A 15,998-nucleotide genomic window follows, 5' to 3' on the forward strand; every position below is an offset into this window, starting at 1 on the left:
AAAAGAAAAATGCAAAAAACTTTATTTTTTATCATCTGAATCGCAGTTGTCACAAGTAAAATAGTTGCGACCTTGCATGTCGACACATTTCAAATGATAAGGAATGTCGCAAGTGTTACAGTAAATTGAATTGTTAAAAAAAAAAATAAAAAAATAAAAAAATAAAAAAAAATTTAAATTTAAATTTTTTTATTCGTAAAATAGCGATAAACTAGCGAAAAATGAGTGTTGCACATCACCCCAAAAAAAGTGTTGCACATAACCCCAAACACGCTATTTTGCGCGGACTGGCGTGACACCAACACAACGTAAGAAAATCACAAAATCGCTTTGGATTATCAAAAGTACTTGAAAAACTAACAATATAAAAATATTTACCTATAAGGCCCAGTTTCACAGTGGCCAGTTAGCTTAACTAGTAGTTAATTCTCACTCTCTGTCTCTTTCTAACCTCAAAGGTTAGAAAGAGACGGAGAGTGAGAATTAACTACTAGTTAAGCTAACTGGCCACTGTGAAACTGGGCCTAAGATGACTAAAACCAATTCACGAAATCACTATGAATGTGAAAAGCGAAAATTACATTGAGCTCGAGAAATTTAACTCGCTTTTCGTACAGCAAACCAGGGTGCGTGCCATCTCGCGAGTTATTTATCTAAAACAAGGTACTATTGACACAAATAGATGGCAGTATGCGGTTCTGTCAAATGTCGACATGCAGACCAGGAATCGGAAACGTTGCACATCACCCCATGTTGCACATCACCCCACACAACCCTATGCATATTAAAAAAATATATATATATATATTTATTTATAAATGTAAAAATTATAAATAAAATGAAATAAATATTTATAAACACTAATTCAGGAAGGCAAGGATTTAGGAGTTAGATTTAGGAGTAGAGAGAGCTATGCATAAATAAAATATATATTAATTGTTACTTTATTATTTATTGAAGATTATTTTTGGTAATAATATGTTGATGCCCGATATATTTTCTTCTTCACCAGCTCCGCCTCTTCCTATTCTTCTGCCTCTGCCTCTCCCTCGGCCTCTACCTCTCCCACGCATCGCGATAAAACAAGACAAAAAGAAAAAGAAAAGGAAATATGTGTGTGTGTGTGTGTGTATGTGTGTGCAGCGTTACAGCGTAACAGTAACATATGTCTTAGATCTTAGATTGTTATCTATACTAATTTATTTTGTATATATACATATACATAAAAGGTATATGTTTTACGCTGTTATATATTATTTATCATATATATAGAATATTTAAGAAATATTAAAAAATGTACAAAAGTAAATACGGAACGCATATCTTTATTTTATTTTAAAAATTTATTGAAGCAAAAACATTTTAGTAAACAGTTTATACGAATTATTTATTCAAATTGTTTGTTATTATCTAATAATTTTTGATAGTATATAATCTTGATAAGACTTTCTTGTCTTGCCTTGCCTTGCCTTGCCCCCTTGCCTTGCCATGCCCCTTGCCAAGACTTGCCATGCCCCTTTGCCAAGCCATGCCCCTCCCTCGCTCCCTCGCACCCTCGCTCCCTTCGCTCCCTCGCTCCCTCGCTCCCTCGCTCCCTCGCTCCCTCGCTCCCTCGCTCCCTCGCTCCCTCGCGCCCACGCTCCCTCGTACCCTCGCACCCTCGCACCATCGATCACTTGCTCCCTCGATTCCTCGCTCCCTCGGTCCCTCGCTTGCACGCTCCCTCGCTCCCTCGCTCCCTCGCTCCCAAGCTTCCTCGTTCCAAAATATTCATCGGCCATCCATCAGCTATCCTCCGGCGTGCGTTTAATCCATCAGCCATCCACCAGCTATACTCCGGCGTGCGTTTAATCCACCGGCCATTTTCCGGCGTGCGTTTAATTCATCGGCCATCCTCCGGCGTGCGTTTAATCCATCGGCCATTCATCAGCCATCCTCCGAAGTGCGTTTAATCCACCGGCAATCCTCCGCCGAGCGTTTAATCCATCGGCCATCCACCAGCCATCCTCCGGCGTGCGTTCAATCCACCGGCCATCCTCCGGCGTGCGTTTAATCCATCGGCCATCCACCAGCCATCCTCCGGCGTGCGTTTAATCCATCGGCCATTCACCAGCCATCCTCCGGTGTGTGTTTAATCCACGAGCCATCCTCCGGCGTGCGTTCAATCCACCGGCCATCCTCCGGCGTGCGTTGAATCCATCGGCAATCCACCAGCCATCCTCCGGCGTGCGTTTAATCCATCGGCCATCCACCAGCCATCCTCCGGCGTGCGTTTAATCCACCGGCCATCCTCCGGCGTGCGTTTAATCCACCGGCCATCCACCAGCCATCCTCCGGCGAGCGTTTAATCCATCGGCCATCCACCAGCCATCCTCCGGCGTGCGTTTAATCCACCGGCCATCCTCCGGCGTGCGTTTAATCCATCGGCCATCCATCAGCCATCCTCCGGCGTGCGTTTAATCCATCGGCCATTCACCAGCCATCCTCCGGCGTGCGTTTAATCCACGAGCCATCCTCCGGCGTGCGTTCAATCCACCGGCCATCCTCCGGCGTGCGTTTAATCCATCGGCCATCCACCAGCCATCCTCCGGCGTGCGTTCAATCCACCGGCCATCCTCCGGCGTGCGTTTAATCCATCGGCCATCCATCAGCCATCCTCCGGCGTGCGTTTAATCCATCGGCAATCCACCAGCCATCCTCCGGCGTGCGTTTAATCCACCGGCCATCCTCCGGCGTGCGTTTAATCCATCGGCCATCCACCAGCCATCCTCCGGCGTGCGTTTAATCCACCGGCCATTCTCCGGCGTGCGTTTAATCCATCGGCCATCCACCAGCCATTCTCCGGCGTGCGTTTAATTCACCGGCCGTCCTCCAGCGTGCGTTTAATCCATCGGCCATCCTCCGGCGTGCGTGGAATCCATCGGCAATCCACCAGCCATCCTCCGGCGTGCGTTTAATCCATCGGCCATCCACCAGCCATCCTCCGGCGTGCGTTTAATCCACCGGCCATCCTCCGGCGTGCGTTTAATCCATCGGCCATCCACCAGCCATCCTCCGGCGTGCGTTTAATCCATCGGCCATCCACCAGCCATCCTCCGGCGTGCGTTCAATCCACCGGCCATCCTCCGGCGTGCGTTTAATCCATCGGCCATCCATCAGCCATCCTCCGGCGTGCGTTTAATCCATCGGCCATTCACCAGCCATCCTCCGGCGTGCGTTTAATCCACGAGCCATCCTCCGGCGTGCGTTCAATCCACCGGCCATCCTCCGGCGTGCGTTTAATCCACCGGCCATCCTCCGGCGTGCGTTGAATCCATCGGCAATCAAACAGCCATCCTCCGGCGTGCGTTTAATCCATCGGCAATCCACCAGCCATCCTCCGGCGTGCGTTTAATCCACCGGCCATCCTCCGGCGTGCGTTGAATCCACCAGCCATCCACCAGCCATCCTCCGGCGTGCGTTTAATCCACCGGCCATCCTCCGGCGTGCGTTTAATCCATCGGCCATCCACCAGCCATCCTCCGGCGTGCGTTTAATCCACCGGCCATCCTCCGGCGTGCGTTTAATCCATCGGCCATCCATCAGCCATCCTCCGGCGTGCGTTTAATCCATCGGCCATTCACCAGCCTTCCTCCGGCGTGCGTTTAATAAACCGGCCATCCTCCGGCGTGCGTTTAATCCACCGGCCATCCTCCGGCGAGCGTTTAATCCATCGGCCATCCACCAGCCATCCTCCGGCGTGTGTTTAATCCACCGGCTATTCTCCGGCGTGCGTTTAATGCAACGGCCATCCTCCGGCGTGCGTTTAATCCATCGGCCATCCACCAGCCATCCTCCGGCGTGTGTTTAATCCACCGGCCATCCTCCGGCGTGCGTTTAATCCATCGGCCATCCATCAGCCATCCTCCGGCGTGCGTTTAATCCATCGGCCATTCACCAGCCTTCCTCCGGCGTGCGTTTAATAAACCGGCCATCCTCCGGCGTGCGTTTAATCCACCGGCCATCCTCCGGCGAGCGTTTAATCCATCGGCCATCCACCAGCCATCCTCCGGCGTGTGTTTAATCCACCGGCCATCCTCCGGCGTGCGTTTAATCCACCGGCCATCCTCCGGCGTGCGTTTAATCCATCGGCCATCCACCAGCCATCCTCCGGCGTGCGTTTAATTTACCGGCCATCCTCCGGCGAGCGTTTAATCCATCGGCCATCCACATGCCATCCTCCGGCGTGCGTTTAATCCACCGCCATCTTCCGGCGTGCGTTTAATCCATCCGCCATCCACCAGCCATTCTCCAGCGTGCGTTTAATCCACCGGCCATCCTCCGGCGTGCGTTTAATCCATCGGCCATTCATCAGCCATCCTCCGAAGTGCGTTTAATCCACCGGCAATCCTCCGCCGAGCGTTTAATCCCATCGGCCATCCACCAGCCATCCTCCGGCGTGCGTTTAATCCATCGGCCATCCACCAGCCATCCTCCGGCGTGCGTTTTATTCCACCGGCCATCCTCCGGCGTGCGTTGAATCCACCGGCCATCCACCAGCCATCCTCCGGCGAGCGTTTAATTCATCGGCCATCCACCAGCCATCCTCCGGCGTGCGTTTAATCCACCGGCCATCCTCCGGCGTGCGTTCAATCCATCGGCCATCCATCAGCCATCCTCCGGCGTGCGTTTAATCCATCGGCCATTCACCAGCCATCCTCCGGCGTGCGTTTAATCCACCAGCCATCCTCCGGCGTGCGTTCAATCCACCGGCCATCCTCCGGCGTGCGTTTAATCTATCGGCCATCCACCAGCCATCCTCCGGCGTGCGTTTAATTCACCGGCCATCCTCCGGCGTGCGTTGAATCCATCGGCAATCCAACAGCCATCCTCCGGCGTGCGTTTAATCCATCGGCCATCCACCAGCCATCCTCCGGCGTGCGTTTAATCCACCGGCCATCCTCCGGCGTGCGTTTAATCCACCGGCCATCCACCAGCCATCCTCCGGCGTGCGTTTAATCCACCGGCCATTCTCCGGCGTGCGTTTAATCCATCGGCCATCCACCAGCCATTCTCCGGCGTGCGTTTAATTCACCGGCCGTCCTCCAGCGTGCGTTTAATCCATCGGCCATCCTCCGGCGTGCGTGGAATCCATCGGCAATCCACCAGCCATCCTCCGGCGTGCGTTTAATCCATCGGCCATCCACCAGCCATCCTCCGGCGTGCGTTTAATCCACCGGCCATCCTCCGGCGTGCGTTTAATCCATCGGCCATCCACCAGCCATCCTCCGGCGAGCGTTTAATCCATCGGCCATCCACCAGCCATCCTCCGGCGTGCGTTCAATCCACCGGCCATCCTCCGGCGTGCGTTCAATCCATCGGCCATCCATCAGCCATCCTCCGGCGTGCGTTTAAATCCATCGGCCATTCACCAGCCATCCTCCGGCGTGCGTTAATCCACGAGCCATCCTCCGGCGTGCGTTTCAATCCACCGGCCATCCTCCGGCGTGCGTTTAATCCACCGGCCATCCTCCGGCGTGCGTTGAATCCATCGGCAATCAAACAGCCATCCTCCGGCGTGCGTTTAATCCATCGGCAATCCACCAGCCATCCTCCGGCGTGCGTTTAATCCACCGGCCATCCTCCGGCGTGCGTTTAATCCACCGGCCATCCACCAGCCATCCTCCGGCGTGCGTTTAATCCACCGGCCATTCTCCGGCGTGCGTTTAATCCATCGGCCATCCACCAGCCATCCTCCGGCGTGCGTTTAATCCACCGGCCATCCTCCGGCGTGCGTTTAATCCATCGGCCATCCACCAGCCATCCTCCGGCGTGCGTTTAATCCATCGGCCATTCACCAGCCTTCCTCCGGCGTGCGTTTAATAAACCGGCCATCCTCCGGCGTGCGTTTAATCCACCGGCCATCCTCCGGCGAGCGTTTAATCCATCGGCCATCCACCAGCCATCCTCCGGCGTGTGTTTAATCCACCGGCTATTCTCCGGCGTGCGTTTAATCCACCGGCCATCCTCCGGCGTGCGTTTAATCCACCGGCCATCCTCCGGCGTGCGTTTAATCCATCGGCCATCCACCAGCCATCCTCCGGCGTGCGTTTAATCCACCGGCCATCCTCCGGCGTGCGTTTAATCCATCGGCCATCCACATGCCATCCTCCGGCGTGCGTTTAATCCACCGGCCATCTTCCGGCGTGCGTTTAATCCATCCGCCATCCACCAGCCATTCTCCAGCGTGCGTTTAATCCACCGGCCATCCTCCGGCGAGGCGTTTAATCCATCGGTCATCCACCAGCCATCGTCTGGCGTGCGTTTAATCCACCGGCCATCCCCCGGCGAGCGTTTAATCCATCGGCCATCCACCAGCCATCCTCCGGCGTGCGTTCAATCCACCGGCCATCCTCCGGCGTGCGTTTAATCCATCGGCCATCCATCAGCCATCCTCCGGCGTGCGTTTAATCCATCGGCCATCCACCAGCCATCCTCCGGCGTGCGTTTAATCCACCGGCCATCCTCCGGCGTGCGTTTAATCCATCGGCCATCTATCAGCCATCCTCCGGTGTGCGTTTAATCCATCGGCCATCCACTAGCCATCCTCTGGCGTGCGTTTAATCCACCAGCCATCCTCCGGCGTGCGTTTAATCCATCGGCCATCCTCCGGCGTGCGTTTAATCCATCGGCCATCCATCAGCCATCCTCCGGCGTGCGTTTAATCCATCGGCCATTCACCAGCCATCCTCCGGCGTGCGTTTAATCCACCAGCCATCCTCCGGCGTGCGTTCAATCCACCGGCCATCCTCCGGCGTGCGTTTAATCCATCGGCCATCCACTAGCCATCCTCTGGCGTGCGTTTAATCCACCGGCCATCCTCCGGCGAGCGTTTAATCCATCGGCCATCCACCAGCCATCCTCCGGCGTGCGTTCAATCCACCGGCCATCCTCCGGCGTGCGTTTAATCCATCGGCCATCTATCAGCCATCCTCCGGTGTGCGTTTAATCCATCGGCCATCCACTAGCCATCCTCTGGCGTGCGTTTAATCCACCAGCCATCCTCCGGCGTGCGTTCAATCCACCGGCCATCCTCCGGCGTGCGTTTAATCCATCGGCCGTCCACCAACCATCCTCCGGCGTGCGTTTAATCTATCGGCCATCCACCGGCCATTCTCTGGCGTGCGTTTAATCCATCGGCCATCCACCAGCCATCCTCCAGCGTGCGTTTAATCCACCGGCCATCTTCCGGCGAGCGTTTAATCCATCGGCCATTCACCAGCCATCCTCCGTCGTGCGTTCAATCCACCGGCCATCCTCCGGGGTGCGTTTAATCCATCGGCCATCCATCAGCCTTCCTCCGGCGTGCGTTCAATCCACCGGCCATCCTCCGGCGTGCGTTTAATCCATCGGCCATCCACCAGCCATCCTCCGGCGTGCGTTCAATCCACCGGCCATCCTCCGGCGTGGATTTATTCCACCGGCCATCCTCCGGCGAGAGTTTAATCCATCGGCCTTTTACCAGCCATCCTCCGGCGTGAGTTCAATCCACCGGCCATCTTCCGGCGTGCGTTTAATCCATCGGCTATCCATCAGCCATCCTCTGGCGTGCGTTTAATCCATCGGCCATCCACCAGCCATCCTTCGGCGTGCGTTTAATCCACCGGCCATCCTCCGGCGAGCGTTTAATCCTTCGGCCATCCACCAGCCATCCTCCGGCGTGCGTTTAATTTACCGGCCATCCTCCGGCGAGCGTTTAATCCATAGGCCATCCACCAGCCATCGTCTGGCGTGCGTTTAATCCACCGGCCATCTTCCGGCGTGCGTTTAATCCACCGGCCATTCTCTGGCGTGCGTTTAATGCAACGGCCATCCTCTGGCGTGCGTTTAATCCATCGGCCATCCACCAGCCATCCTCCGGCGTGCGTTCAATCCACCGGCCATCCTCCGGGGTGCGTTTAATCCATCGGCCATCCACCAGCCATCCTCCGGCGTGCGTTTAATCCACCGGCCATCCACCAGCCATCCTCCGGCGTGCGCTTAATCCACCGGCCATCCTCCGGCGTGCGTTTAATCCATCGGCCATCTAATCCAGCCATTCTCCGGCGTTCGTTTAATCCACCGGCCATCCTCCGGCGTGCGTTTAATCCATCGGCCATCCACCAGCCATCCTCCGGCGTGCGTTTAATCCATCGGCCATCCACCAGCCTTCCTCCGGCGTGCGTTTAATCCACCGGCCATCCTCCGGCGTGCGTTGAATCCACCGGCCATCCACCAGCCATCCTCCGGCGTGCGTTTAATCCACCGGCCATCCTCCGGCGTGCGTTTAATCCATCGGCCATCTACCAGCCATTCTCCGGCGTTCGTTTAATCCACCGGCCATCCTCCGGCGTGCGTTTAATCCATCGGCCATCCATCAGCCATCCTCCGGCGTGCGTTTGATCCATCGGCCATTCACCAGCCTTCCTCCGGCGTGCGTTTAATCCACCGGCCATCCTCCGGCGTGCGTTTAATCCAATGGCCATTCTCCGGCGTGCGTTTAATCCATCGGCCTGTCACCAGCCATCTTCCGGCGTGCGTTTAATCCACCAGCCATCCTCCGGCGTGCGTTCAATCCACCGGCCATCCTCCGGCGTGCGTTTAATCCATCGGCCATCCACTAGCCATCCTCCGGCGTGCGTTTAATCCATCGGCCATCCACCAGCCATCCTCCGGCGTGCGTTTAATCCATCGGCCATCCACTAGCCATCCTCTGGCGTGCGTTTAATCCACCAGCCATCCTCCGGCGTGCGTTCAATCCACCGGCCATCCTTCGGCGTGCGTTTAATCCACCGGCCATCCTCCGGCGAGCGTTTAATCCTTCGGCCATCCACCAGCCATCCTCCGGCGTGCGTTTAATTTACCGGCCATCCTCCGGCGAGCGTTTAATCCATAGGCCATCCACCAGCCATCGTCTGGCGTGCGTTTAATCCACCGGCCATCTTCCGGCGTGCGTTTAATCCACCGGCCATTCTCTGGCGTGCGTTTAATGCAACGGCCATCCTCTGGCGTGCGTTTAATCCATCGGCCATCCACCAGACATCCTCCGGCGTGCGTTCAATCCACCGGCCATCCTCCGGGGTGCGTTTAATCCATCGGCCATCCACCAGCCATCCTCCGGCGTGCGTTTAATCCACCGGCCATCCTCCGGCGTGCGTTGAATCCACCGGCCATCCACCAGCCATCCTCCGGCGTGCGTTTAATCCACCGGCCATCCTCCGGCGTGCGTTTAATCCATCGGCCATCTACCAGCCATTCTCCGGCGTTCGTTTAATCCACCGGCCATCCTCCGGCGTGCGTTTAATCCATCGGCCATCCATCAGCCATCCTCCGGCGTGCGTTTGATCCATCGGCCATTCACCAGCCTTCCTCCGGCGTGCGTTTAATCCACCGGCCATCCTCCGGCGTGCGTTTAATCCACCGGCCATCCACCAGCCATCCTCCGGCGTGCGTTTAATCCACCGGCCATCCTCCGGCGTGCGTTTAATCCATCGGCCATCCACCAGCCATTCTCCGGCGTTCGTTTAATCCACCGGCCATCCTCCGGCGTGCGTTTAATCCATCGGCCATCCATCAGCCATCCTCCGGCGTGCGTTTGATCCATCGGCCATTCACCAGCCTTCCTCCGGCGTGCGTTTAATCCACCGGCCATCCTCCGGCGTGCGTTTAATCCAATGGCCATTCTCCGGCGTGCGTTTAATCCATCGGCCTGTCACCAGCCATCTTCCGGCGTGCGTTTAATCCACCAGCCATCCTCCGGCGTGCGTTCAATCCACCGGCCATCCTCCGGCGTGCGTTTAATCCATCGGCCATCCACTAGCCATCCTCCGGCGTGCGTTTAATCCATCGGCCATCTATCAGCCATCCTCCGGTGTGCGTTTAATCCATCGGCCATCCACTAGCTATCCTCTGGCGTGCGTTTAATCCACCAGCCATCCTCCGGCGTGCGTTCAATCCACCGGCCATCCTCCGGCGTGCGTTTAATCCATCGGCCGTCCATCAGCCATCCTCCGGCGTGCGTTTAATCTATCGGCCATCCACCAGCCATTCTCTGGCGTGCGTTTAATCCATCGGCCATCCACGAGCCATTTTCCGGCGTGCGTTCGATCCACCGGCCATCCTCCGGCTGCGTTGAATCCATCGGCAAGCCACCAGCCATCCTCCGGCGTGCGTTTAATCCATCGGCCATCTACCAGCCATTCTCCGGCGTTCGTTTAATCCACCGGCCATCCTCCGGCGTACGTTTAATCCATCGGCCATCCATCAGCCATCCTCCGGCGTGCGTTTAATCCATCGGCCATTCACCAGCCATCCTCCGGCGTGCGTTTAATCCATCGGCCATCCACGAGCCATCCTCCGGCGTGCGTTTAATCCACCGGCCATCCTCCGGCGTGCGTTTAATCCATCGGCCATCCACGAGCCATCCTCCGGCGTGCGTTTAATCCATCGGCCATCCACGAGCCATCCTCCGGCGTGCGTTCAATCCACCGGCCATCCTCCGGCGTGCGTTTAATCCATCGGCCGTCCATCAGCCATCCTCCGGCGAGCGTTTAATCCATCGGCCATCCACCAGCCATCCTCCGGCGTGCGCTTAATCCACCGGCCATCCTCCGGCGAGTGTTTAATCCATCGGCCATTCACCAGCCATCCTCCGGCGTGAGTTCAATCCACCGGCCATCTTCCGGCGTGCGTTTAATCCATCAGCTATGCATCAGCTATATAGAGACGGCTTTAGCATCCCCTTTGCAATTTCATCGACGCTAGAAACCAGCGGCAGCGTCAAGAAAATGTAGTGGGGGAAAAAGTTCAGACCGTCTCAGCTTTTTAGCGTACCGCAAAATTCCAAAGACCGACAATATCGAAAAGTGGATGTATACATAGCACGGACATGAACCAAATTCATCGACAGTATCGAAAAGTAGATGTGACTCGTAGTTCCAATTCCTGAAAGTGGATGTATGGCGCTACTGTACGGCCTAGCAAAAGCGTCCCAAGAAAATCGCCGTATTTGTCATTGCGCCTCTCATCCTTCTCTCTGCTGTATATTGGAGTATGCGACGCGAACAAACCTATACTTTCGGCCGATTCGGCGACAAATGCTTGGTTCTGTAGCTGCACTGTGCCCTAAGTTTTGCACTCGATATGAGATAGCTATATGTTAAACGTTAGAGAGAAAAGAAGAGGAGTACAGAAAGTGCAGTCGAGGAACAGCTCTTTTATCATGGCTGCACCGACTTTGGGCACGTGCTATATACATATACATATGGAGGGGTTAAAGCCATAGTGGTGTAAGTTTTTTGACAACTTTTTTTTTCTTCTTTTTTCAACATATCTGCATGTGTAGACTGCATCTATGAACTTAACTCGATAGGTTAAAAAAAGTGACTTACACCACTATGGCTTTAACCCCTCCATATATTCTAGCAAGTATTTATTACATCATATCCTGTCATTTGTAGCTGTATTGTTACTTTTGGTACATACTTAAAATAGATACATAATTAGACGTTAAAGAGAAAAAAAAAAGAGATACAAAATTCAGTTACAAAGAACAAAAACTGATTATTGGAGGAAACCTTACGGTGCAAAAAGCAGCAACAATCAGGCAGCCTTACAGCTTGGTGAAATTAAAAAAGAATTAATAAATTACATTGACACAAAAGTAATCTTAAATTAATTTTTTTTTAAATTGACTCAAACCCCATGTTGGTAACAATTTATTTTTTACACTCGGTTGCACGGTATTTATAATACAAAATTTGGATTCGGCGCTCTTAGGAGGAACGGGCGTCCGTACGAAGGCTTCGATCGCAATCCAATGATCGATCTTACATTATTACAGGCCACCAAGATGTCAATTACGCTAATTGATCGACGATTATTGTAGAACGGCAGCATTTGCAGCTATGCTGGGATTGTTGATGACCTCTCCCAGGCTCTCGAGCAGTTCTTTTCTGTAGTCGTCGAAATCGCCGTCGATAGCGTTAATCTGTTGGTTCTCGATCACGTAGAGACAACATTCCGTATCTCGAATCAGTCGTTCGTCGTGCGAAACGATGATAACACCACCTTTATACTCGTTTATGGCGTCTGCCAGGGCGTCGATGGACTCTATGTCGAGATTGTTGGTCGGCTCGTCCAGGATCAACACGTCCGGCGCGTTTAGACAGAGCTCGGCCAACGCAACGCGCGCCTTTTGACCGCCTGATAAGTCCTTCATCTTGATAGTATGCGCGTGAGAGCTGAGGCCGAAAGTGCCCAGTTGCTTACGCGCCTTTTCATATGGAAGATCGAATAGTCGCATTAGATATTCCGCCGGGGTCTCTTCGGCAGTTAAGTGCTCGCCAGAATGCTGGTCAAACCTTCCTATCCTCTGTAAGACAAATTAATTTAGAATAACAGATTATATGCGATATAGTTATTAAAAGAAGTTCTAAATAAAAACAATTACTTTCATTTCATCCGACTAAAATTGGCAAATAATCATCGTGACAATTCGACCATTGGTGTACGTTAAACGTCTTGACGATTAAGGGACCAAAACCAATGGTCGAATTGTCACGATGATTATTTGCCACTTGTAGTCGGATCAAATAAAAGTCTAATTGTTTATTATATTGTTGGCGATTTACAAATGTACTTTAGGTTTAAAAAATTAGATGCTAGAGTGGTAGAGCAGTTATCTATTAAACGAAAGATCCATTCTCGATCTTATTATTCCGTATATGATACAGAAGAAGTTTTGGTTGGACTAAATATTCCATAAATATAAATATTTCTATGTATAAATAATACTGCGATTTTGCAAATCAAAGATCGTCAAATGAGAAAATATTAATGATTGAAAATATTTTAATTATTTTGTAGATTGAACAATCGTGTTTGAAGAATAAAGAAAGCATAATTTAGTCGTTTAAGGGGATCCTGGAGTGACAGCGACAAGGCATAATCGGTCTAAGCAATATCTTTGAATTGGCTGAACAGAATGGAAAATCCTTTTACACGATTAAAGTACGCACAAAAATGTAGAGGGCTGTACATGATTTTTTCTGATAAACTAAAAAAAAAATTTATTTTTATAAATATTGTCTTCACCTGACGACAATATTTGCTTTATACAAAAATTCTGCAGTATTTCTATAGAAAATAGTGATGCAGCCCTCTACAAAAAACTGTCAGGAATAATATCGTGCAATTAGAAGTAAGATTTGAAGCCTAAAAAGAAAGATATTACTTAGACCAGTGGAAGATGCAAGGTTAGGTGCTATCCTTGTCTATATCCTTGTCTATACAAGGACAGATATAGTCGGTGAGCACTTCTTTATCGACGCTGATCGAGTTCGCCTGCGGCTCCAGCATCCCCTTAACACATGCTATCTTGCACTTACCAGTCGATGATTCTTTGAGACTTCTCCCTTCAGAGGCGTTATGTCACTCATTAGTAATTTCAGGAAGGTAGATTTACCGACGCCATTGGGGCCCAGTATTGCTACTCGGGAACTCAAGTCTATACCGAAATCCGCGTCAATGAACAACGGTTTCTGTCCTTCGTAACCGAATGTTACATCTACAAGAAATTAAATACACAACTTATATATTTTTGTTACATTACTTCGTATTGATGTTTTCTTCTCAAGTTACTACAAAATGCAATTTGATGAATAATTGAGCAAATAGAAGAGCTAGTTACATACTTTGAAGACCAAGAATCGGAGGTTGCAACGGCGGTGGATCTGGAAAAGTGAATTTCACTATATATTCCCTTGGCTTTTGTAACAGTTCCGTGGGTCCGTTATCCTCTTCCTGTTTCTGCATCTTCGTCCGATTCTTTTCTTGCTTCCTCGTGAGCGCTTCTTTTTGTTTCTTCTCAGCTTGCTTCTTACTCTGCCCGGACGCTTTGAGATCCTTCAAGCGTTTTTCCTGCTTCTCATACGCCTTTATCATTTCCTTTCTCTTTTGCTCGTACATCTTTTTAAACATGCTATAATTTCCCTTGTAATAGAATAACTTTTGCAGATCCAAATGTATTACGTCCGTGCACACATTGTCCAAGAAACTCTGGTCATGCGATACAACTAGCAGAGTCTTTTTCCAGGCTTGTAAGTAGTTATCCAGCCAGATTACCGCGTTCAAATCTAAATGATTTGTAGGTTCGTCTAACAGCAACAACGTGGGCTCCAAGAAGAGCGCTCTCGCCAGCGAAACACGCATTCGCCAACCACCAGAGAAGTTCTTCGTCGCGCGATTTTGCATCGCACGATTGAATCCCAAACCGGCGAGGATCCGTCTGGCTCGCGGCTCCGCCGAATCCGCTCCGATGACCTTCAATTCATCGTACACCTGAAAATAACGTACAAATCGTATTAGTGCAATTTTTCAACAGTCACAACTTCTTCGAAAAGAAAATAAAGTTCAAAACGTAGAAAGGGAAATTGACGAATAATAAAATTACAGATTATCTTTTCCTACAACTTTATCAATTATTTTTCAGAGAAGAAGTTCGAAGTTCATAAGAACGATGATTACCTCTTGCAATCTGTTCTGCACAGTGGTATCCCCTTGCTCTGTCAACTCCTCCAACTTCTTGCATTCCGCTTGAAGCTCCGTGCACTTTACATCAGCTTTGAGCACTACTTCTACAGCCGGAGTATCATCCGCTATAACTTCTTGTTCACAATATAGAACGTCTATCGTAGGCGGAATATTAAAGGCTCTCTTGGCTATATGGCGAAGCAAGGTAGTTTTGCCGTGACTGCGATAAAAAAAGAATATAAAAAATGATATACTGTTCGTAAGAAACGTTGCCTCCTTTACAAAATATGTAATTTCTATAATATATTATATAATATGCAAATTTATTAATATTATGATAATCCATAAAATATTTGATCTAAGGGTTACATACTATAATTTTTATGCATGTAAATTATAATACACTGAATTTTTCAGACTCAGTTGAATACTTTTATACATAACTCTGGCAAAAATGCATACTTTTCAGCAAAGTTAGAGATATATCAAATGTCAAGGTACAATTACAAACTTAAAATCTACTTAAATTGCAAATATTTGAATAAATAGGAAATTCTTAAGTTTTATAAAGTATATAGAGATGATAAAGATTACACACTATATTTTTGTACATGTAAATAATGCACTGAGTTTTTCAGATTCAGGTGAATATTTTTATACATAACTCTGGTAAAAACGCATACCTTTCGGCAAATTTGTTAGAGAATCGAACATCAAGGTACGATAATAAAATCAAAGTCTGTTTAAATTGCAAATAATTGAATAAGGAGGAATTGTCAAGTTTTGTAAGATGTAATTGCCACTTGTAACACTTGTTTTATAGTAACAACTGAAGCCTGTTGGATGCAGCAAAGCAAGAACCTACCCGTTCGGTCCCACGAGGCCGTACCGCCTGCCCTGCGCTATGAGCAAGCTGGCGTTGGTGAAGAGCTCCTTGCCCTTGGCCGCTATGCTGAAGTTCTCCACCTTGATATCAACCGCGTTGTCCAGCTGCTGATTACCGCGCTGCTGCGTCTGGCTCTGCGAAATTGTGAAATTGGACTCGAGCTCGCTGTGACCCTGCCCGCCCGCCCTCGTCATCATCTCCACCGTCCGCTCGTACTCCTGCTGCTTCTTCAGCTTCTTCTTCTCCTTGTGCGTGAGCTTCTTGCTCGGCGTCTCCTCGCCGAGCTCCACGTCCGCGAGCTTCGTCGCGACATCGTCGGCCGCACCATTCTCGATCGCGTCGCCGTTCCTGCTTCTGGCCTTGCTCGACATCGCTCACGGCACGGCCTCACGCGCGATCCGTCTCCAGCTGGTCCAGCACGACGTCGCACGACTCGCACGCCTTAACCTAACCTAACCTCACTTTTTCCGCGTGCGCAGCACGTCAGCGAGGCGAGAGTGGGCGAGAGGCAAGGAAGGGCGGCTCTACTGGCTGACTCGCTGACTGGCTCTAGCAGTCTCCC

At 51.2% G+C, this 15,998-nt stretch overlaps 1 protein-coding gene across 1 annotated transcript; it reads right to left on the bottom strand.

Annotated features, from left to right (window-relative positions):
* Positions 1-11,415: 11,415 nt before the first annotated feature.
* LOC139771456 (ATP-binding cassette sub-family F member 1) lies at positions 11,416-15,951 on the bottom strand. The gene is made up of 5 exons (XM_071704248.1): positions 15,416-15,951; positions 14,545-14,770; positions 13,713-14,358; positions 13,407-13,585; positions 11,416-12,391 (listed from the first exon to the last, which is right to left on the bottom strand). Exons 1-5 carry the CDS (start codon positions 15,805-15,807, stop codon positions 11,897-11,899), a joined length of 1,938 nt encoding a protein of 645 aa, XP_071560349.1. The 5' UTR covers positions 15,808-15,951; the 3' UTR covers positions 11,416-11,896.
* Positions 15,952-15,998: the final 47 nt, after the last annotated feature.

The sequence above is a fragment of the Temnothorax nylanderi genome, unplaced genomic scaffold, assembly GCF_030848795.1.
Source record: "Temnothorax nylanderi isolate EJ_2023f unplaced genomic scaffold, tnyl_v1.0 TNYL_tig0039_pilon, whole genome shotgun sequence".
NCBI classification, from domain to species: domain Eukaryota; kingdom Metazoa; phylum Arthropoda; class Insecta; order Hymenoptera; family Formicidae; genus Temnothorax; species Temnothorax nylanderi.

Bases quoted from the DNA above. Each gene is read 5' to 3' on its own strand.
- LOC139771456 (XM_071704248.1), bottom strand. From the start codon at position 15,807: ATGTCGAGCAAGGCCAGAAGCAGGAACGGCGACGCGATCGAGAATGGT. The intron at 14,359-14,544 runs GTAATCATCGTT...CGTTATTTTCAG, and splicing joins TGCAGAACAGATTGCAAGAG to GTGTACGATGAATTGAAGGT. The intron at 12,392-13,406 runs GTAAGTGCAAGA...TTTGTCTTACAG, and splicing joins TCTCAAAGAATCATCGACTG to AGGATAGGAAGGTTTGACCA.